The following is a 24,413-nucleotide window of genomic DNA, read 5'->3' as shown; positions in this document are numbered from 1 at the left end:
GGGTGGCAATTTTGCAACAGAAAAGCTTCAAAAACAGACTCCAACGAGAAACTGCTGAGCTGGAATTGATATGCAAACTAGATACAATCAACTTAGGCTTGAATAGGGACTGGGAATGGCTGAGCCATTACAAACATTGAATCTATCTCCCCTTGTAAGTATTCTCACACTTCTTATCAAACTGTCTGTACTGGGCTATCTTGATTATCACTTCAAAAGTTTTTTTTCTCTTACTTAATTGGCCTTTTAGAGTTGGTAAGACAACTCCCACCTTTTCATGCTCTCTGTATGTGTGTATAAATATCTCCTCAATATATGTTCCATTCTATGCATCTGAAGAAGTGGGCTGTAGCCCAAGAAAGCTTATGCTCAAATAAATTTGTTAGTCTCTAAGGTGCCACAAGTACTCCTGTTCTTTTTGCGGATACAGACTAACACGGCTGCTACTCTGAGAACTGGTTTTGTATGGCACTACGGGAAACTGTCTCAGTGGATCAAAGTGCAGCATCACAGTATCAGAGAAGTCCGCAGAGGGAGAGAATAGTAGGAAAAATGGCAATAATGAATAGACCTATCCAGTCCAAATGTACTAAGCAGAGAAAATAATAATTAAAAGTTAAAAGGACATTGTCAAAGAAAATACATACATTATCTGTGACACTGATAATACCTTAAATTACTAAACCCAAAAGAATGTATTTTACTCTGCACCTTTTATGCTGCTTAGTAATCTTTTTTCCACTTTGGACAATGGGACTAGAGTGGTCAGTTTTATTGCACTAGGATACAAAGCTGATGTGTTTAGGTTGCAAACACTTCAAGGAATGTTAAAATCAATATAAAAAACCCTATAAAAATATTTTTCATGTTTTATAAACCACCCTCACCTCCATATTTTAAAAACCTAAATTTTGGACTTAAATTTCAGTAAATTGAAAACCTTTCAATTACTGCAGGCAATTTTTAAATAGATCAAATAGAATGTCATTTTTTCCCCCCACCATAAATGATTTCAAAGTGAAAGAGGTTAAGTATGTGGGCTTTAGAGAAGAAGAGTATACACTGAAAAGTTTTAAAGATCAGTATCTGCAACTTATAATGAACACACTCTTCTCACCTGGACAAGGCCTGATGTTACACATGATCGATTCCACAGCATTGCCATCACATGGTCTTCCGCCATGTTGAGTTGTTGGGTTACTACAAGTTCTGGTTCTAGTCTTGTTACCTTGTCCACAGGTTCTTGAACACTCTTCCCAAGACCCCCACTCTGACCAGGTACCATCCACTACATAACATAAAAAAAGCACCATTTTACCAAATATATTATAGAAAAGATCCTCTCCCCGATAAGTCAAAGAATTCCAGATAGCAGAAACAATGAAATGGTGATGTCATGGAGATCTGTTAAACATACACTGTATGAGTTCATTAAAGAAATCTACCTGGACATGGTTTGTTCTGGCAGCTGCGTATGTCTGTATCACGCCCCTGACAATGCCTCCCACCATTTGCAGGGAGAGGGTTGTTACACTGACGGATCCTCTTCTGAACACCTTGACCACAAGTTACACTACATGGTCGCCATTCAAACCATTCTGAAAATCCGCCATGCACTGCAGTGGAAAAATTATATTTGAGCATTTATAATATGTGTGTTATACAACCAGGCTCAGGAATATACTTTCTCAGCTGTGTTAAAAGATCTGCTAAATTTTTGCATTTCTAGAAAAAAAGATCAAAATAACCCTGCACAAGTTCAGAGGCTACCCTCAGATATCCAGATAGCATCACATTATCGTTAGTGAAGAATTCTTCATGCTTTAGTTGAGAAAATACTTCAGTTATTCTGTCATGGTTATCACTTATTCTCCTACATTAAAGATGAACTCAAGTTGTGGAATGTGCTCTGTAGGCAGCATCTCAGTTCAGGATCATCTCTATCATAGAGTCTTTGGGCATATCTAAACTGCCCTTCAGTTCACACTACAGGGGTCTGAAGAGCATTGTGCACCAAAGGGCTGTGGTGTAATTCCCCGTGCAAACGCTGCAGGTGCAAACTAAAGAGTTCGCATTAACTCTTCAAATAAGACGACATTAATATGAAGTAGGAATCTTTTCATTTGCACCCACAGTGTCCACATGGGGCAGTTACAGCACAGCACTTTGGTTCACACTGCTTTTCACACCTCCAGAGTCCAAACTGTGGGGCAGTGTAGACATGCTTTTACATATTCCTTCACTCTCAGCTGCCTGTCTTGGGAGCATGCTGAGGATGATGACAGTTGAGAAAGTGGAACAAAAGTACAAAATTTTGTGAAGAAGAGGAACACTGACATGTCCTACTAGACTTAACGTGTAAATGTAAGGAATATAAAACCTTGGTCATAGTTATTCTGTTTTAAAGCTGGAATCTCGCAATTTGGTAATCATTAGACAGCACTTTGGTGTATCTACCTTGGACAGTAAATGGCACTCGGACAAGGATTGATCCCATCAGATTTCTAGCCACACATTCATATTCAGAGGTATCCTCTTTCTGTGCTGCAACAATACGCAAGGAGCCATTAGACAAGACAGTCACTCTGTCACTGCTGAGGATAGGATGGCCTTGGCGGGACCACTCAATGGTTGGAGTAGGTTCTCCATTTGCTTGGCAGTTCAGGATTGCTGTGATACCAGCATCAACCACCATCTCTACTGGTTCAACTGTAATAACTGGAGGACCTGAGAGAGAGGAGAGACTGTTTTAGCATCACTGCATTTTGCAATAAATGGCTACAAGAGCAGATGACATTTTTTTCATTGGACAGAGGTTTGGTCTGAGAAAAAGCATGAAATCCTACTTCATTAATTTTGGCATTAACTACTATTATACATCTCCAGAGATCCTTGAGAAATACAAGGTCAATGATGGAAATTAAATATGACCTAGAATACACAAACAATGACAGTGGTATTGTGGTTTGTATTGTGGTAGCACACACAGGCCCCAAACAGGATTGAGGCCCAATTCTACAAACAACTAGTACCATCAGTAGTGCAAAAACACTTTTCAATTAATTCTCACAATACCTAAATGTGGTAGATATTATTCCCATTCTATACACAAGGAAACAAAAACAGAGGTAAAAGGTCTGATTCTTCTCTGAGTTATAAATAGAGAAGAGATGTTTGAAAATTCTGTCAGTAAAAAAAATTATTCTAAAATTCCATCATTTGTGTAAGAATTAATTTAAAGCCCAGTTCTGCCCTCAAGAATATGCCAAAGATAGAAAAAGCAGTGAGGTGCCCAATTCCCATTGGTGAATTTTGACTGTCTCCTCCCAAAACTACAAAGGGACTTGCACACATGTATCCAAAGTCATCTTCTGGCCCCACTCTTATAGCACTAGATATCTGATTTGAGTCTTACTCTGAAGCGTTAGTGTCACACTGCGCTCAACCACGCCGGCATCATTTGTAGCTATACATGTGTAGTCACCAGCATCTTCATTCTAAAGGACAATAAACAAGTAATCATATAAACTATCAACCTACTGGAGTAAGTTAATCTTTTCACAATGCATTTCCTGTCAGCGAGTTTGCTACAGTACAGTATGGCATGCAACAGACCTTAAAGAAGTAGAGGGAAATCATTAATTAACAACTACCAGAAAAGTTTATCATACAAGCTGCCAGTTTTTTAAACTACACCCAAAGTGACTTGAATTAAAAGGTTAATTGGGATGGGAATTTGTTACAAGCAGGTGAGGCTAGAGAGAAAAACAAGAGAACTGCATCCAAGTAGTATCTACATGGAATTCTTTCCAATGTTTCTTATGTCCTTTTGAGAGACTTAGTCTTTTTCTGAAACGTATATGGTAGGTTTCAAGTCATCTAAGTCAAAACCATCTGCTTGTTAATATTGTAGATTCCTATATAGTATGGTGCTGGATGTGTAAGTATATAAAGTAGATTATAAATGTAGCAATACAAAGAGAACTATAGACTACTATTGTTACTACCCAGTAACCAAAAGTTTTAATAGCAATTTGAACATTTTACTTTTATTAATATTAAGCTAATGTCTGGTTTTTTTTCTTCAACTATTTACATTTGTAAATCTAGAAGCTTTTTCTAAAACCTTTTATGAGGGCCACGTTTTCAACTGCAGCTTCTAAACTTGAATGTGCAAATCATGAACATGCAATTTGAACATGCATATTAGGAGTTGGGGAGCTAACCAGGTTGAACTTTTGAATTTAGGATTTAGGTGCACAAGTAATTAAAATGGGGGGGGGGGGAAGAGAGGGGAAAATTCTGGTACCATTATAGCCAATGTCAAAACTCCCACTTACTTCAACAGAGCCAGGATTTCATTATCAGATTTTGTATGCCCAAGTTTTGAGGCTTTGTTAAGTCCTATTGAAAATGCAGCTCTGCAAGTTTATAGGGGATAGACAGAACAGATACAACATTCCCTTGCTTTGTTAGTGAGGTCACAGTAATTTGAGCAGGATATTTTAGACTGCATTAAAAAATTACATCTTTTTAAAATGTAGAGTAACTACCGAATATTTTTTTAATAAAGGCAAATTTATATTCAGTTAAAATACATACCCTCTTGGATAAATTTATTTACTTACAATAATTAAATGTAGCACACAAACACATTTTAAATGATTAGTGACTCACAACAGTGCCATAGATGGCAAGAGAACCATTGCTGAGTTGTCGGATCCTGTTGCTAATCTGAATGCTAACTCCTTTTTTGCTCCATTGGATTGTTGGAGGTGGATCTCCTCTGACCTCACAGTTCAATATAGCATTACCACCCAAGGGCTCAATCCAGCTAGAATAATAATCCCCTTGGAAGACCGGAGGCTCTGAAAATGATAAAAAGCAAAGCGAAAGCAAGAGATTCTAAATGAAACTTCTGATAGGAATCCGCCATTCTTTGTTTTCATAAGATCTGAAGTTCAACTTGTTACCCCTTTTCTAATCAACCATGGCAGTGCTATTGGATACAACTAAAAATGAGGCTGTGTGAAATTGTCACTGATTGTGCCTGATATTGCAGTTATTTACACATACCTTTGACATACACAAATCCAATAGCCTTTATAGAGCCAACTGTGTTTTCTGCTGTACACACATAGGTACCAGAGTCGTCTTTAGATACTCTTTCAATAACTAGTTCACTGTGTCCATTAGCATTGTCAAGTTTTGCTGTGGAGAGAAAAGATGTCTTTTAAACACACTGAAGTAGCTCTGGAAAATATCAACAAGTGATATATATTTTACAGGAATAGGTTTAGATGTACAGGGCTGCTTAGCAGCATGGCTCAATGGTATGCTTCTATAAAAGAACTTACCATTGCGTTGGACTAATTTCTGAGACACCTTTGATTACAGACCCTATTATGCCTTTCCCTGTCTGCGTGTATGTTTTAGAGGGCTGAACAAGTCAGTCAAACAGTGTTCCTTGACTGGTCACTCTATTGTGAATGAATTTGCCCTGTTTCTCCTTTCAGTCCGTTCATGTTTTGCATTCCACCAACAGTGAAGTTTTATTCATACAGGTGCTTGTGGAAGTCATCTTTTGTGCTTAGATGCTGGAATATTTATTATACCCAATGTGTACATTTTAATATGGGACATGCAGCTTGACACAACAAGGGGACAGGGTTCCTAAAGCCCTTCTCCAGAGTCCAGGAACAGAGGCAATTTAATGTTAATTGTAGTTCTGGTATTCTATGCTAACAAGTTCCAGATATTACCACTGTCTAGACCAGTGTTTCCCAAACTTGGGATGCCGCTTGTGTAGGGAAAGCCACTGGCGGGCCGGGCCAGTTTGTTTACCTACTGCATCCGCAGGTCCAGCCGATCACGGCTCCCACTGGCCGCAGTTCGCTGCTCCAGGCCAATGGGAGCTGCTGGAAGCGGCGCGGGCCAAGGTGAATCGCGGCCACTGGGAGCCGCGATCGGCTGGACCTGCAGACGCAGCAGGTAAACAAACCGGCCCAGCCCGCCAGGGGCTTTCCCTACACAAGCGGCGTCCCAAGTTTGGGAAACACTGGTCTAGACAGTTTGTTACGCAGGCCATACTATGTTTTTCCCCTTATGAACTTTATACTGTAATCTCAAACTGACACCACTGCACACTAACACCACTTCTGGAGGGGGAAAGAATCTGTGTCAGACTGACAGTTAAGTACTGATATCACTCACCAGGGACAATATTGTTGTTAAAAGTCCAAGTTATTTTGGGTATCGGAGTCCCAGTTGCTTTACAAGTTAATCTGAGTTGTTCTCCTTTATTCAAAGCTATGTCTCCAGGCAGTTCAGTGAAAGCTGGGAGCACATGGACCATTAGGCTGACAGTGTGTATATCTTCACCAACAGCATTGCTGGCAACACAGGTATAACTACCAGAATCTTCAGGCTGAAAGAAGGGGGGAAAAATAGGGGGAGGCATTGGAGCTCGAACATCATCAATAGTAATGATGGGGGGAATCTCAAAAAATTTGGAACTTCAGTTCAGTTGGAATGTTCATCTGACTGAATTTTAAATTTTGGCAACTCGCTAGTAATATATTGGAAGCTATGATGAGTCAGTCTCGTCAGCCTAACTTGATGATTGAATGACACAGAAACCTGAGTGTAGCAAACCCAGCAGATTACCTGAGACTAATACATCGCAGCTATGGCAAGGACAAGTAAGTGAAATAGGCTGACTTCCTATTCTAACCTTAAAACTGGCTGGAAGCCATGCACAGAACAGCTTGGTATCAAAATAATGGAGCTGTCCATCTTACTGTCCTTCCAACTGAAGGTACAATAAAGAGTTCACACTACACAGAAGAGAATCCAAAGAGCTAAGAGGGAAAAGGTAAATGCGACTAGCTGTTGAGCTTAGTAAAAATTTCAGTAATGGCAAGTAGAGTAGACAAAACCAGCCTTAAATGTAGCACTTCATAACATTAAACTGGACCTCACAATTCTTATGCTGGCAAAGCTCCCCTGCCATCAACAGACATTTTCCCTTAATAAGGACAGTATGATTGGAACTAGTGCGACTCCTTCTAAGACAAAGGTATATGATATGGAAGAGAAGAAAAAAATGTTGGGCAAGAAAGGAGATGTGAATATACTGATCTGGAATTTCCAGATGTTAGCTGACATGCAGGCTCCTTGGTGAAAATGCCCAAACGGCCACATCCAAGAGCTTTCCATTGCAAGCTTTGCAGAAATATTTCCACTATTTAATACATTTTAGGGCCAGATCTGAATGGTACTGGGCACTTCTTGTGACATGCTGCTTGCCCATACCTTCCATTGACTCTAGGGAAAGCTGAAGGCATACAGCACCTCACTGGAGGCATTCAACACTCATCTGCTCATTAGAGGCTTTACAAAGGGCTGACATTTCATCGTGCTGTACATTTCTTAGGCTGTAAAAATAACATGCAAAACACTAGAAAGGAGGGTGCTGACCTTATAAATAAAAACAACAACAACTATGATCCACAAAATCCTTCAGTACACTTATTTAAGAGAGCACTGGACTGTTTTTACAATGTGTATTCTATGCAGTTATGTTCTAAAAATGTTGTGAATTTATCTCCCATGATCAGCACTCTTGGAACCAGTGGTCCTCTGTTTATCCACAGAATAGGTAGCAATTGGGTAGTTTCAGAGCATGTTTTCCACAAGTAAGCCTACACTGTGCCTCAACCCTGACCTGCAGGGACTTTCTTTTGACATAAGAGTTATAGACTCCACACAATCTTTCTGTTCCTTCATTCCAGACAAATAAAACCTTTGATGCTGCTCAATTTTCACATGAAAGAATACACAATATATAATGAGGACATTCAAATTCATAACACTTACAACAGCATTCTCCAAAACGAGATCTCCATACTGCATAGGCCTGTATTTTCCTACTGTGTCTGGTAAAGGTATATTGTCTTTCTTCCAGTTTATTGTTGGTGTTGGGATACCATCAGCCACACATGACAGAACAGCCTGGGAATTCTCAATGACTGTGTGCTGCACCTCTGAACTACGGATTTTAGGTGGAACTATGGGGAGATTTAAAAAGAGGTTAATTACTGTCTATAGTTTTCAGCCTTCCATTCAGCCAGATACTGGTGTAGGAACATCAGAAATGACACATCAGACCAGACCAGTGGGTCATCTAATCATGTCTCCAACAGTAGACTCATAGACTCATAGACTTAAAGGTCAGAAGGGACCATTATGGTCATCTAGTCTGACCTCCCGCATGATGCAGGCCACAAAAGCTGACCCACCCACTTTCCCTTAACTCAGCTGTTGAAGTCTCCAGATCGTGATTTAAAGACTTCAAGTCGCAGAGAATCCTCCAGCTTGCGACCCCTGCCCAATGCTGCGGAGGAAGGCGAAAAACCTCCAGGGCCTCTGCCAATCTACCCTGGAGGAAAATTCCTTCCCGACCCCAAATATGGCGATCAGTAGAACCCCGAGCATACAGGCAAGATTCTCTAGCCAGACCCACATTTTACCAGCGATGGCACTTTATTACCTAATTGACTAAAATCACATTATCCCATTAAACCATTCCCTCCATAAACTTATCTAGCCTAATCTTGAAGCCAGAGAGGTCTTTCGCCCCCACCGTTTCCCTCGGAAGGCTGTTCCAAAATTTCACCCCTCTGACGGTTAGAAACCTTCGTCTAATTTCAAGCCTAAACAGTGATCAGTATCCAAAGCTCCAGAGAAAGGCGTGGAACCTACATAACAGAAAATTATGTAGAGACATACCCACAGGGGCTGGTTCTTCCTAAAGCCAGCCAGTTAGTGGTTTGCTTATGTCATAAAGCCTGAGTTTTATGCTAGCTGGTGTAACTATCCTGAAGTCTCTCACTACAACTTTGGCCTCTAACACATCAGTGCAAGAGACTTCTGTCATGATAATTGGCCAGCCTATGTTATTCCTTTCTAGTCGTACTTACTGTGCACAACGAGTTCCATGCTAGAACTGCTTGATCCTGCCACGTTTGCAGCCATGCATGTGTAATGTCCAGTGTCACCAGGCTGTACAAATGCAATCTGCAAAGCCCCAGTGCTGAGAATTCGCTGCCTGAAGGACTCTGTAACCTGCCGTCCTTCTTTGTGCCATGTGATCTCAGGCACTGGGTAGCCTTCCACTTCACACTGCAGAGTGGCAGATTTATCCACAGCAACTATGTATTTCTTAGAATGGGGTTTGATAACTGGAGGAACTGAAAGAGAATGACGAATTAAAACACATTGTTCGGAAATGTATAAATTTAAACACACATACACAGATACCCACACATGCTTTATTTCCTATCCAGAATAATTTAAAAAACACAGTTTACTCTTCTTGCTAAATAATTTCACCTATCAGTTACAGTTGCAAAACAGCATCCAAATCCAAGTGCAAAGTAAAGCAAATAGATGACATTCTATTGGTAGCACACTACATGCCCTGCCCTGGTGTGAAGGAAGGTGCAGAGCTACGTCCTTCTGGGCAGGGGCCAAGAACAACCCCAGATCTGGTGCTCATCTGAGTGCAAAGATCATGCAATGCACAATCGCACACAGGCATTTTTCATGTATTAAACACTACAAGTACAATTGTATGGCAAACTGACATCACGTCTGATACCTCTTAGCAATACCTGTAATGGTGAAGGTCATGAAATTAATAGGGGCTGTACTTAATGGCGAATTGTGGACCATTACCAGCACACCTTACAAAAGTATTCTTTGTTGGTAGCAGCTCAAGTGGGTTTGTCATGGAAGTGTGAACCCATCGTGAAGCACATGAGAGACAATCTGTTAAAGCCCTATTATTGCACTGCACGGTCACACAGTAATGACAATTCATATCCCAGCTATATTTTTGGTTTCCATTGCTTTCCATGTGAGATAAAAAACAATCTTGTTTTTCTTTTTGAAGTGTACCGCTGTCTCTGAAGGTAGAGAAGAAATGTTTGCTGGCCGCTGCAGGGAATTGACTAGTTCTATTATTTATTTGCAGGAACTAATTTTACAATCTTTGGTCCATATTCATTGCTCAGAACAGGGATCTCACTAACTGTGAATATGCACAGCTTTCTTGTGTATAAAACTGGAGTTATGGTGATGACTTACCTTGAACTTTTAGCTTAATCTTCCCTAGGGCAGTACCAGCTGGATTCTGAGCCACACACATGTAAGTGCCAGCATCCTCAACAGCTGTTCTTGCGATCTGTAAACTACCACTGGGGAGAACTGTATAACTATTGCCTAAAACATGCATAAGAAAGGTAGAAAAAACATTTTTATAAATAAGGTAATTAGACCAAAATCTTTAAAGAATGAGAACATGAGTTTAAATGCTACAGCAGAATTATTAGCATCATAAAGCTAAGATACCTGTTGTGTTTACATTGATGCCCTCCTTCTGCCACGTTATTATGGGACGAGGTGTACCTGTTGCTTCACACGGTAAAAGAATGGGGTTGTTCAGGATAACATCTAGTGTTCCTGGCTGCACCTGAATAGCTGGTAGCTCTATGAATTGGAATGGCACAGAAAGAGGCAGTTGATTAGAAATTGAAGTTATTTACCAGTAACTGGAGGTTCTTCAAGATGTGTGGTCCGTATCTGTATTCCACACATGGGTATGCATGTGCACCGGTGGGTTTTTTTGTTTTTTTTTAAACAAGCATTGTCCATTGGCCTGCACTTGTGCCGTAGCTTTCCTCATGCTCCAAACAGAGGGCATAAAGCGTGGTGTGGGCTGATGCCTCTCCAGTTTCCCATTCTTACTACAGTCCAAACAATCAGCAGCAGAGAATGGACAGTGGAATACAGATAGGGACCACACATCTCGAAGAACCTCCAGTTACAGTAAGTAACCTCCATTTCTTCTTCAAGTGATGGCCCCTATGTGTATTCCACACATGGGAGATTAACAAGCAATAGTCAAACAGGAGGTGTGCGTGAGGACACAGAAGTGACATCTGACCCTATTACTGCTGTCCCCATCGCTGTTTCCGCGGTGGACAATTGGACCAAAGTGTAATGTCTTGTGCAAGTTTGCCAAGAGCTCCAAGTAGCTACCTTACATATCTCTAGTAAGGGTACATCTCAGAGATGCAACCAAAGCATCCTGCCCTCTCGTGGAATAAGCCCTCATCCCTTCTGGGGCGCGGGGGTGGGTGAATACAAGCTAGTTGGGAAGAAAGGATAATATAACCTGAGATACACTTAGAAAGTCTCTGTGCCATTATAGCTTGACCCCGTTGATTGCTCTGCTATGGAAACAAATAGTTTAGCTGTCTTTCTAATGTCCTTTGTTCTTTGTAGATAAAAAGCCAAAGCCCTTTGACCATCCAGATGCATCCTTCTCTCTTCTTCTGAGGCACGAGGTTTGGGAAAAAATGCTAGTGAATGGATGTCCTGACTCATATGAAACTCGGAAACTACTTTAGGGATGAATCTGAGGTGGGGGCATAATGAGACCTTTTCTTTAGAGAAGGTAGTATATGGCAGTTCCTCATGTACCTCCCCCCACAAGCTCACTGACTCAGGTTAATGTTATAGCTGTTAGAAAGGTCACCTTCATGGACAGATCAGCCATCGAGCATGTCGCTAGAGGCTCAAAGGAAGGTTTACTAGATATGATAGAACAAAATTGAGGTCCCACTAAGATGTGAACTTCGCCAATGGTGGAAAGGATCTGAAAAGCCTCTTCAGAAATCTAGTTGTGACAGGATGAGTGAAGATCATATGGTTACCCACCCAAGAGGGAGAAATTGGTAACGATGGGTGCCTCAGGAGTTGGTGTGAGGAAAGGGATCCCCACTCAAAACTTCTCTGGTTTTGTCCAACAGACAAGAGAGTCCAACACCTTGGATGGAACAGACACCCCGCCATTTATGTTGCCCTTCTCTGGTGAGCACATGGAGAGAAGCCAGGCTTGTAAGCAATGAAGATGAAGCCTGGTGAGTGGTGTCATATGTTTGCATGAGGACACATGGCTAAGGAGAGAAAGGCATCCTGAGTATGATAGGTACTTGTTGTCTGAGAGTGCTCATGGCCTGAAACCTCTCAAGAGGTAGGTACGCTCTTGCTGTGGTCATATCCAGCGTTGCCTCTATAAAGTTTATGTACCTCATGGGGATCAACGTGGATTTTTCATGGTTGATGCAAATACCAAGGTAAGCCAGAAGGCTAAGGTGCCCACCAGACTTCTTCTTGGGAGTTGCCTATCAGAAGCCAGTCATCGAGGTATGGGAAGACTGTAAATCCCACTTTTCTCATCCAAACTGCCACCACTAAAAAAAAATCTTTGTAAAGATCCTGGGTGCTGTGTCCAGTCCAAGGAGACGACTCTGAATTGGTAATGGTCTTGACCAAAAGAGGAACCTGAGGAACCTCTTGTGGGTTGGATGAACGTCTTTGTGAAAGTATGCATCTTTCATGTTGAGAGCCATGAACCATGTGCTCTCCTATAAAGAGGGAATTATTGATACAAAGGAGCTCATGTGGAATTTTAGTTTTCAGATCATCATGTTCAGCTGTCGCAGACTGAGAACAACAGTTACAGAAAGGTAAGTAACCATTTATTTTTCTTCTAGGGATTCCACATGTCCATTCCATCGTAGATGACTCACAAACAGTTTGAACAAGGGGACTTGGAGTCTACTTGAACAAAGATTGAAGAACAACTTGTCTGAATCTGGCATGGTCTCTGGATTGATGAGAGATGGCATTGTGAGAGGTAAAAGTATGGAGCGGTGACCAGTTAACTGCCTTACAAATATGCAGAATGAGAATCCTGGCCAGAAAGGCTGCACAAGTCACCTGTGACCTGGCTGAATGAGTCACCACTCTATCCAGAGGTGTGACATCTGCCAATTGGTTGAGACTGGTTGGTCCTTTACTCCACCTGAAATGGTGACAAAAAGTTTAGACAAAAATCTGAATGGTCTAATCCAGACTGTGCAAAAAGCCAACACTCTTCTAACAGCTAGAGTATGAAACTTTTCCTTCTCATTACTCATATAGGGTTTGGGAAAGAATATTCATAGATAAATCTCTTGATTTAAATTCACATACCATTTTAGACAGGAATTTAGGGTGAAGCCGAAGGAAAACCTTTTCCCTAAAGAAAGTTGCAATAGAAAGGCTCTGATACCAAAGCTCATAGCTCTCCCACATTTATGGCAGAGGTTATGGCAACCAGGAAAACTACTTTCATTAACATGAACAGGGAAGAAGTCACTAGTGTCTCAAAGTGGGGGCCCATCAACTTTTGCTAGTACTAAATTTAAGTTCCACTGCAGAACCAGATTATGGTTCTGTGGGTATAATCTAAGCCAGGGGTTCTCAAACTGGGGATCAGGACCCCTCAGGGGGTCACGAGGTCATTACATGGGGGGGTCGCAAGCTGTCAACCTCCACCCCAAATCCTGCTTGCCTCCAACATTTATAATGGTGCTAAATATATTTAAAAGGGTGTTTAATTTATTAGGGGGTGGGTCACACTCAGAGGCTTGTGATGTGAAAGGGGTTGCCAGTAAAAAAGTTTGAGACCCACCGATCTAAGCAAATCTTTTAGAAACCTGATGGGTACAGGGTTTGGAAAAAAAAAAAAAAGACCAGTTATCCATAGCCACCAGATGAACTCTAATGAAACTAAGAGCCAATCCCTGTTGCTTTAGAAACAAAAGATAATCCAAGATATGGCTAATCAGAGTTTGAGATGGAGGAATGCCTCTCAGTGTGGACCAGACAGAGAATCTCTTCCATTTAGCAAGGTAAGTAGGCCTAGTCAAAGTAGGACTTCCTGTACTCCCTTAAAGCAAACTTCAGCAATGAAGCATCCACATAGTCAGGTGGAGAGCCCGAAGGTTGGGATGAAAAAGGTGGCTGTTGTCCTGGGAGATAAGATTCACCTCTCTCAGGAGAAACAGCGGAAGTCTGACCAATAGTGCTAATAGGGTAAAAAAACAGTGTTGACAGAGCCATATAGGGGCTATCAGATTAAGGTGAGCAGAATCTTGCTTGACTTTGGATAACACTTTGGACAGGAGAGGAATGGGAGGTAAGGCATACAATAGGGCATGAGTCCAGTACTGATCCTGGTACCCAGCCAGGCACCGGTAACCCCACACTAAAAAGATAGTGTTGTAAAACACATCTATAACTAATTATTAACAGAACTACTATACAATACTAAACTAACACTACAAGGTACTATATACACGAAAGGATATGAAAAAAAAACAAGCATCGCAGGTCCAACAAACCGTCACTGGTGATAGGAAGGAACAGAAGGGGGCAGTGCAACCCTTTATGTCTGCGTGGAATGGTGTGAGGCATCAGAGAGTGCTCATGCTGCCCCAAGAGGTACTGCTCAGGAAAAAATTATGACAACTGTGCACGAGGTGTGCACACACACCTACAGTGGAATGGATATGTGCAATCACTTAAGGAACAAAAACTCTCACCCCTTGGGCGGAACAAATTAATGCTTCTCAGCCCTCTTAGGGGTGGGAGGAACAGAAGCAGGAGTGTGCCAAACTACCTTTGCTGGATCCATAATGGCCTTGTTGATGGGGAGGGCCACTCTACAGGCTGCAGCATGTCTGGTAACCTGTGCTGAGGATCCTGGACTTCCTGAAGGTGAATCTGTAGCTCTGCTGACCCCCTGGGCATGAGCTCTTGCTATTGTTTAAAGTCTTCCAGTGGAGATGGAGTAACCACCTCATCTGGTGAAGACAACAAGATTGCTCCTGGAACCAGCAAATCCAGCTCATCTTCCTCCAATACTCTGATGGGGCTGGTTGTGGGTGGCAATGGCAAATAGGGTTTATGCACTGATGCTGGGAGTCTAGGGTAGGAAGCCCACAGCCCCCCAATATTGCCAACAGATGGATCAACTGGCACCGGAGGACCCCATGGCATAGGGTACAACCTATCTCTTCATGAATTGTGTCTGGTCAGAGGCTGGAAGTCTAATCTTCGAGGACTTCTGTCTGGTACCGCAGAGACTCCTGTTGTGCCTCTGACTCATCCAAAGAGAAAGCCAGATCCTGCAGTACTGGCAGAACCTATGGTACCAAAGGTTGCTCCTTGAGGCTGGCAGGTGGGATAGGAGAATGACTCTGCATCCTCGGGGTAGTCTCTTCCTCTGGTATAATGTCCTGGAATAAAGCCTGTCCCAACAGAGAGGTTAATGCAGATAGGGAAGAAAAAAGATGCCCTCCTGGGTGACTTAGGTCTCAGACTGCCCTGGGGTAAAAGGAGAGTCCATTGGTGGAACTGGAGCTTTCTTGGTCACCATGACACTTGGCTCTCTCAGGGCTGTGTCACTACCAGTACAGTAACTCTTCGCTTAACGTTGTAGTTATGTTCCTGAAAAATGCTACTTTAAGTGAAACAGTGTTAAGTGAATCCAATTTCCCCATAAGAATTAATGTAAATGGGGGGGTTAGGTTCCAGGGAAATTTTTTTTCGCCAGACAAAAGACTATATTTTATATTTATTATTAATTATTATTATTATAATAATATATATATATATACACACACACACTATAAGTTTTAAACAATGTAATACTGTACACAGCAATGATGATTGTGAAGCTTGGTTGAGGTGGTGAAGTCAGAGGGTGCCAGAGGTATTTCCCAGGGAATGGCTTACTGCTAAATGATGATAGCACTCGGCTGAGCCCTCAAGGGTTAACCCATGGTTGTTAATGTAGCCTCACACTCTACAAGGTAGCACGAATGGAGGGAGGGGAGACAGCATGGCAGAGAAAGACAGAGACACACACCGTGTGTGTGTCAGAGAGAGAGAGAGAGAGAGAGAGAGAGGTGCATTGCCCTTTTAAATACGCTGACCCCACTCTAAGTACATTGCCGTTTTAAGTAGCTCAGCAAGTTGAGACAGCAGCTGCTGCCAGCAAGCTTCCTCTCTTCTGAGCCCTGTCGTGTCCCCCCCGCTCTGTGGAGATGGCCCGATGGGGTAAAGGAGTGGGGGCCAGGAGCAGGGGGGAGGGGGACACCCTGACATTAGCACCCCTCTTTCCCCTTTCCTCTTGCACAGCAAGCAGGAGGCTCCCGGGAGCAGCTCCAAGGCAGAGGGCAGGAGCAGCCAGGGCCGTCTTTACCCATACGCAAAGTACGCAACTGCGTAGGGCACCAGGAAATTTGGGGCACCTGCGCAGCTGTGTGCTGCTCCAGCCCCTGCTCCGGCTCTTCCCCAGGGCCCCCGCCCCACCTCTTCCTGCCCCCGCTCCGCCCTAGCCCCGCCCCCACTCCCCTGAGCTCTGCAGCAGGGCCGGGCCTGCACTCACCGGTGGTGGGAAGTGCAGCGACCCGGCCCCAGCTGCGCCGCTAGTGAGTGCTGGAGGGTGGTTCCCCCCCTACCCCCAAGCCAACCCAGTCCCCCCCCACTCCTCCCCCTGCATAAGGCCCCAGAATAGCTAGGGACAGCCCTGGGAGCAGCACACAGCAGTCGGGGGAGGGACAGCTGAACTGCTCAGCAATTGATAGCCTGCTGGACAGCTGCCACACAGGGAACTTAGGAGAACGGGGAGCTGATAGGGGGCTGCCGGTCCATCCTGGTTCCAAGCCCCACCAGCTAGCTGCAATGGGCTGCTCTTTCTGCATGCAGTGGACAAAGCAGGCAGCTGTCAAACAACATTATAAGTGAGCATTGTGCAACTTTAAACGAGCATGTTCCCTATAACAATGGAACAACGTTAACTGGGATGACTTTAAGTGAGGCGTTACTGTACTGCATTGGCTCTAGAAGTGGATGGGAGAACCAGGAGCTGTTTTTCCTGAGTCTTCACCATCAGAGCCAATGTCGGAACCGTCAGAGCCATACCCTTGCGCACCTCCTTCTCCTGCTGAAAAGATATACTCAGGCCTAAGTCCTCAGTGCCCATGTGTACTGGCTCTCCCAATTTTGACATGGTCAGGGAGGGATCCTCTCTCTTCAGGGCAGTTTTAGACAAAGATGGCTCATCCCTGTGTCTATGAGAGTTCCCCTTACTCTCATGTGAAGCTTCCTCCTTAGGCTTAGCAGTCTTAGCCTCCGTCCCCAAGCTCATGCATGGAGGGGTGCTGCCTGCTTGCTGAGACTGATATACAAGGGGATGTCCTCAGTCCAGAACTGATTGGGGTCCCATTCCTTCTCCATCATATATTTTCTAAGTTTCAGTTCCCAACCCTCATGAATTCTGGGGGAAAAGGAGCATCAGATGCTGCACTTGGCAGAGATGTGAGCCTCACCCAGGCAATAGAGGCAGAATTGATGTTTGTCGCTCACAGAAAAGGAGAGGGCAGGAAACACAGTTTTTGTACCCCAGGACACTGGGCACAATCCCAGACTTCTTGGGGGGGGGGGGGGATTCCGTGTGGGGAACAGAAGAGGGAAAACCTATGTTAGGCTACACTATAAAAACTACAAAACTGCTAAAAACTAAATATACAATATCTTTAGAGCAATGATGCAGTAGAAAGGAGCTGAGAATGCCCAAGATTCCAACTCAGACCAGGTAGTGCTAAGAAGGAACTGGACAGGCGTTGACCTACCCCACCTTTTATGCCCTCAGTTTGGCGCTCAAGAAGAGCTAGGGCGCATGTGTGGGCCAACGGATACTGCTTGTAAAAAAAAATTCCAGACTCAGCTCCAGGTACACTTGCATACTTACGTGTGGAATACACACAGTGTATATTGAAGAAGTTGTAATATTTTTATGGCTGGAAAATAAAACGAAGACAAATTGTACAATGTGAGAGGCTAAGAACATTTAACTATTGAAGCCTGGATTCTATTATCCTTTTGATGAGCCCAGTAGGACTACTCTTGCATAATATGGAACTACTCAGCATATGGATTATAGAATTTAGCCCTGCGTATTTAGTTCACCTAATGAATTTACTTTAATTAAGCAAAAGAACAAAGCAGAAAAAGCCCTAACAGAAAAAATCAAAGCAGGTCATACCTGTGGCCAGATCATAATATCCTAGGCATTAGAGTTGGGAAAAGCTATCAGATCATTTAGTTCATGCCTTCATCAATGCATGATTGCTTTCTACATTGTGTTCCGAGTGCTGAATCAATCTAAATTAAAAGAGCCCATGCTTTGTAGCTTCCACCAGATACAAATATATTTATACAAGGCCAAATTTTCACATGCTTACTTATGTTGAATGGTATCTTACTCCACGAGTAGCCAGTATATCTATGAAACTACTCACATGAGTAAGATACTACTAAACATGAGTAAGACTGGCACAATGTGGTCCCACCATTATTCTGTATTATTATTCTAACATTTTCTTTTCAAAACCAACTAAAGCTGTTTATAAAACATGTTTCTATTCAAGTTCCCACCTCACCCTGAACATGAAGAGTAACATGTCTGTGTGCAGTGCCAGCAGCATTCCGGACCACACATGTATACCTTCCTGCATGGTCTAACTGTGCAGCAGTTATTTCAATCATTCCTAGGGTAGAAAAAAAGAGAATTCATTATACAGTATTGTAGTATATTATACTATCTTACGTTCAAAGAAAACAGAGAAACCATAATACCGTTTAAGAACCCTAGATTTTTATTCTAAAATATTTACAATGAAAATAGTAATGCACCTTCTTCTAGCATTTTCTGCATCTACTCAAATCATGCATAATACCTGAAGACAGAATCCTGTAGCCATCTCCTCTGGGAAGAAGTCGTATCCCATTTTTGGTCCAGTGGATTGAGGGGACAGGAACACCTGAAGCAGTGCAGGAAATTACTGCTGGAGACAGTTTTGTTACCAGAAGATCTGCAGTTTCATCTGCTATGGATGGGGGCACTAAAGCAAGGAGAACTGTGTTAGGATTATCGACCATTCTCATGTCAAATAGAGGTTTGCATATAGCAATGTCCTCTTTCTTAACAAGAGTAAAAGCTCAATAGAATAAGCATCAAAATTACAGTTCTCATTTAAATAAAGGATTGTCCCGAAGACATTTACAATGTCTGCTTTACCTTGTACAATGAAATCAATTGTTCTTTGATCCTCTCCTGCATCATTTGACACAGTGCACACATAGACTGCAGTGTCATCCACAGTGGGAGAAATGATTAGTAGTGAACCTGAAGACAAAAGCCTGAAATAAAGCAATTAAAAGATATTGAAACATCTCTTCACTCAGCACGTTTCTCCTCCCTTGGTGTTCACACCTCAACTGCTAGAAGAGGGCCTCATCCTCCCTGATTGAACTAACCTCGTTATCTCTAGCCTTACTCACTCTTGCTTGCATATTTATACCTGCCCCTGGAAATTTCCACTACATGCATCCGAAGAAGTGGGTATACACCCACGAAAGCTCATGCTCCTATACGTCTGTTAATCTATACGGTGCCACAGGACTCTTTGCTGCTTTTACAGATCTAGACTAACACGGCTACCCCTTTGATACTTGACAATAGAAGACAATGGTACAGAGCCACAATGTTATTACAGTAACATTAATGGTAACATTAATTACTTGCAAATGGCAATTGTAAATATTTAATGGAAGTTAGGTAAGAAGTCAATTCTCACATTTCAGAGTGTAAGCTGAGCACTATAAAGGTCAGGAAAGATTTCCTACCTACCATGTAAAACAAGAGCACACAGAGATGGAGCTCTTTACATGGGGATCTCGCTGCTCTGGCATGGAATGGGAGTCAACTCTGGGGCCCCAAACCCATTCCCAGGATCCCATTAAGAGCTCTCTGTGGGAGTGGAATCTGGGTCACTATGGGGAGCCAATGTTTGGTGGGGTCAGGGCCAAAAGAAAGCAAAGTGTCTCCCCCACCATCCCTTTCCTGTAGGTCAGCCCTGGCCAGAGAGAATCCCTCGCAGCCTGGCTTTGGTGGAGGGTAGAGATATGAGACACTGGGGTTCCACAGTAATAAAGCCACAGGGTTTGAAGGAGGAACCCACCACTCTTTCAGCCGGGGAGCAAACCCCATACCATTCCAGGGGATCCTCAGAAATTTTTCTCACCCGTGGCCATTCTTTGTGCATCATTGTGGCCCATCTGGCCAAACAGCTGCAAACTGAGAACTAATTATTGCTGTTCTGAGCTGCAATAGTTTGCTCTTAGCAAAAGTTAGTACCTCACTCTGGCAAAATCTAAATGTTTCCAGGGTCTACAGGGCCCATATACAAATGGGATGTCTTGAGTGTTTCTCTCTGGTTTTCTCAGTGTTTCCACCAACCAGGAACATAAATACCATGAAAAGAGCATATCTTACATTATTTTGACCTCTTCAGTGGATCTCAGAGGTGAATAAAAAACATTAAGTCAAATGCAAATAGACACACATTGTTAAAATACAAGGCAAAGAGTAGAACTTTATTACTAAACATGTGTACATCAGGTGGCAGGCAATGTTTTATTTAAACCAGTTCACCAGTAAACCAGTTCAGACTACTATTAACAGTCATGCAATGAAGTTTGTCTATTTATTTAAAAGCAAATTTTAAATTAAATTAAAATAGGCCAAATCAATCTCAGAATAGATTTGCACCAGAGATTAATTTAGCCCACAACAAAGATTAGAGCATTTCTCACCTGTATGTATTCTGATTCTGATCAACATTAAGGAGATGCCCATTCTTCTTCCAACTTATTGCTGGCCTGGGGATTCCAGTGGTGTCACAGGGCAGGGTGGTTTGGACATTTACAGTAACTGTAATATTGGTGGGTCCAGGAGCGATAGATGGAGGAACTAAAGAACATATGAAGCCCAGGTAATTTTAAGAGAATGTATATTTTTTCAAGTTGAACTATTTGAAACTATCCTTTTCTGTAGCATGGATCATCTGACATTTATAAATTTGCCAAAAAAATGCACTCGGGAATGTCTCTCAGTTCTGTGTATATCCTGTTGATGTACACACACCAGTTAACAAAGAACAACTGTTTTTTCTGTTCACAAATATTTAGGCAGTGTTCATAACACAGAGAATTTCTAAGGGCTTACAATCCTGTAAAAAAAAAAAAAAAAAACCCTAGAGAGAAGCCTTAAACAAAATCCCAGATGTGAATAATCCTGAATTTTGGGGACATCTATATTCTGTGCATGGATCTGACTTTCATTGACCCCTTTCTCTATAATGGCCTGAACCAGTGTCCCAGATCCAAATAGCCCAAAGCCTGAGTACTTGAAAAGCAGGCTCTGAGTTGCTTTTCTGCAGTTCCAGTCCATTACTAATAAAGATAGATTTCAAGATTCAGCAACAATCAAGAAATCCAATGTGTCCAGTTTTTGTAGAACATTTGTGTTTATCTGAAAAAGAAATATTTACCCTGGACCTGTAGATCAATTCGCTTGCGTTCAGTACCAGCTACATTGGTTGCCATACACAAATATCGTCCAGTGTCGGTAACGTGTGCTGTGTGAATGTACAGGGAACCATCCTCTAACACTGAATATCTAAAACAAAGTTATAGGCATTAATTTAATTTTTCATGGCAGGAACTGTGGCTAAGTTGTGAGGAAAGAGAAACAGAAGAACACAGGGGGCACAAAGGTAGGCAAAACATGTAGCACCTTAATTTAGCCATATATAATTTTTCTTTTTGAACATATTACACTCATTCTGCCTTGAGTCTGTCTTTCAGCACATCTGCTACACCCCTTTCAAAGTAATTTTGAAAACTGACTCCTACAATGACTTTCAAATGGAAATATATCAGCTTTGTATATGTTATGAAAGAGATTTTTATTATCACTCATTTAAACTGAGAAAATCCAAGTGATGAATGAATACACACTGAATGAATGAATGAATACTAACATTAATACTGAGTTTGTGAATGTAAAATTAATGCAAATAAAATCCCAAGAGATTTCACTCCAAGTCTTCTATTACAAATACATTGTTAAAAAGTTTCTACAGAATGCTATTATTAGATGCTACCTGGCATTGTTTCCAGCAAAAATAGCCCCATCCTTTCTCCATGTAATTCTTGGGGTTGGCACTCCTTCTGCAACACACTCCAGAACAACAGACTTATTTATATTCACAACAACTGTCTGAGGACCACCTTTGATTGTGGGAGCAACTGTATAAGAAAGAATTCCACATGATATTAGAGAGAGAGCTGTATTCTGAACTGTTTTAAATTAGACCCATGGGAATGTCTGCTATGACAAAAGAATTGTGCCCCCATGAGTGTACCAACAAGCTTCTTTAAATTTGATACAATACATGAAAGCTAGTATACTGTAATGGAAAATTAAAGAAAAACTTCTCATCTTTTACAAATTAAAAAGATGATAGATTTCTATGCCATCTACTAATGATCTTAAATTGTTAGCGCTGGCACATGGCATGGTCCCAGCACAGGGGAATGGACAAGATGACCTCTTGAGATCCCTTCCAGACCTACATTTCTAAAATTCTAAAATTCTTTGATACCTTTTAAAAATCAGGAAATCAAGTAGGACATTGAGACTATCTGTCCCAGACTATGTTTTATTACACACAAACTATTTGTTTGAACTGAATCTAGGATTTTGACTCTGGCATGAGACACTGAAATTAGGGCTTAGCCCTCCCCCAGTAGCTGTACCTCAAAATTAATATCTGTGCCTTTGCAGACTGCAGTGTCTTGTAGTAGTATTGCCCTGTCTTAATAAGAGAAAAACCCACCCTGAGCCTTGTTAACAATCTTAATGGAAAATTTATGTGTGGCCAGGAAGGTCCTATGCTTAGCCTCCCTTCAGAGCTGTTCATTCATTTTGTTCCATGCATCAACCAGAAAAATATGCGATAGAAGCAATTCAGACATCACCCTGCTCAATGGAAACCAAATGCCTCATCTCTTCAAAGCACCTCACCCTAGACCTACAATGGCATTAGGCTCCTAACTGCCACTGATTTCAGTGGAATACCTTTGTGGATATGGGCCCTAATGTGACTTTTATAATACAAACACACATGGGGGCAGAAGGAAAGTTCCCTGGGCTATCTTAAAACATTCTTTAAAGTATTTTTTGGATTGATATATTAACAAAATTACTGTACTTCTGCTTATTGGTTGTGAGGAGTCCAGTAAACATATTCCACCTTTTCCAGCTCTCAGACATACTGTGCAAAGATTATAATAGTTAAGAATTAATCCATATTCTTTACCGTTTACAGTCAGCACAAACTCTCTGGTAGTTTTTCCTGCTATGTTACTTGCCACACAGGTATAGCTTGCTGTATCACCTAGGTCAGCATTATTGATCTGCAGATATCGGCCACTGGATAGGATGCGGACTCGAGGAGTTGCCTAAGGAAAGTTCAACAAGTAGAACTAATTTTACCATGGTTTTCCACTGTACTGAAAATTCATGTTACAAAGTAATAGGAGGTTTGATAGGGTGGCCATAAGAACATAATGGGTCAAATTCATTGATGGCTTAACTTCATTTGCCTTGGTGAAGTTACAAGGATAAACAAGGGAGACAAGGGGGATGGGGTAACATCTTTTATTGAACCAACTTCTGTTGGTGAGAGAGACAAGCTTTGGAGCAGTTTCCTAGACCTGAAGAAAAGCTGTGTGTAAACTCAGAAACTTGTCTCTTGTACCAACAAAAGTTGATCCAATAAAAGATAATATTGCCTCACATTGTCTCTCTAATATCCTGGGACTGACACAGCTTCCTCAGCACTGCATGCAACAATAAATAAGGCTCTGTTACATCTCTTAGAAAATTTAGTTGAGTTTTAAAATATTGATGGCAATTTATAGACTCAATCATGAATTCATTACTCAGGAATTTTGCCTGAACTAGGGATTAGAATTTGTGACCAAAACAATTAATTATAAATGTTTTTTTGGTTTTCATGTAAGATGGCAGTTTGATGGCACAAAATTGAAGTGCATTCTTTATCCACACCCAGGCATATCACTGGTAGAACAAATAAAAGCTTTCCCACACTGCTCTTTCAATGTGCCACAGCCTTGACTTAAAGGAATCATTTCCATTATGCAACAGATTAGCCTCTACAGTGAGACTGCCTGCAAGGATGCCAGAGGTGGACGGATCCCTGTCTGTTTGGCACTGCACTGTGAACAGATTGTGCAAAAACAGCCATTAGATGTGAATTGCTTTTGGTCACTACCAGTCTGGACAAGATTTGTACTGGTGTACTATAGTACTGCCAACTCCAAGTGTTCAAACCATCCAAGGGCCCACACCATCCTGAAACTAGTTTAAAAATCATGACGGGTTCTTTTAATACTAAATTTGGTGTTGTTTAACTTCTCTTATGGTTTCTGAACCTTTAGGCCTCCAATTCTGCAACTCCTTCTCTGCAGGTGGACACCAGGTTAGTACAGAATCCCACTGAAGTCAATAGGGCCTCCCA

At 41.9% G+C, this 24,413-nt stretch overlaps 1 protein-coding gene across 1 annotated transcript in view; it reads right to left on the bottom strand.

Moving 5' to 3' along the window:
* LOC113407339 (hemicentin-1-like) overlaps positions 1 to 24,413 on the bottom strand; it is a 344,382-nt gene that overhangs the window by 34,131 nt on the left and 285,838 nt on the right. Inside the window, exons 69-86 of the mRNA XM_026655742.1 lie at positions 23,190 to 23,331; positions 21,972 to 22,116; positions 21,357 to 21,484; positions 20,620 to 20,776; positions 19,043 to 19,164; positions 18,702 to 18,866; positions 18,405 to 18,512; positions 10,414 to 10,551; positions 10,150 to 10,284; positions 8,982 to 9,251; positions 7,879 to 8,069; positions 6,214 to 6,427; positions 5,077 to 5,211; positions 4,678 to 4,868; positions 3,416 to 3,497; positions 2,458 to 2,727; positions 1,446 to 1,616; positions 1,118 to 1,288 (exon numbers count right to left, since the gene is read on the bottom strand). Coding sequence (XP_026511527.1) covers positions 1,118 to 1,288; positions 1,446 to 1,616; positions 2,458 to 2,727; positions 3,416 to 3,497; positions 4,678 to 4,868; positions 5,077 to 5,211; positions 6,214 to 6,427; positions 7,879 to 8,069; positions 8,982 to 9,251; positions 10,150 to 10,284; positions 10,414 to 10,551; positions 18,405 to 18,512; positions 18,702 to 18,866; positions 19,043 to 19,164; positions 20,620 to 20,776; positions 21,357 to 21,484; positions 21,972 to 22,116; positions 23,190 to 23,331 — 2,935 coding nt within the window. The remainder of the gene's footprint in view (positions 1 to 1,117; positions 1,289 to 1,445; positions 1,617 to 2,457; positions 2,728 to 3,415; positions 3,498 to 4,677; positions 4,869 to 5,076; positions 5,212 to 6,213; positions 6,428 to 7,878; positions 8,070 to 8,981; positions 9,252 to 10,149; positions 10,285 to 10,413; positions 10,552 to 18,404; positions 18,513 to 18,701; positions 18,867 to 19,042; positions 19,165 to 20,619; positions 20,777 to 21,356; positions 21,485 to 21,971; positions 22,117 to 23,189; positions 23,332 to 24,413) is intronic.

The sequence above is a fragment of the Terrapene carolina genome, unplaced genomic scaffold (genome assembly GCF_002925995.2).
Source record: "Terrapene carolina triunguis isolate 2854851 unplaced genomic scaffold, T_m_triunguis-2.0 Scaffold211, whole genome shotgun sequence".
NCBI classification, from domain to species: Eukaryota; Metazoa; Chordata; order Testudines; family Emydidae; genus Terrapene; species Terrapene triunguis.
The sequence above is the reverse complement of the archived record's forward strand: the minus strand, read 5'-3'. Positions and strand labels throughout refer to the sequence as shown.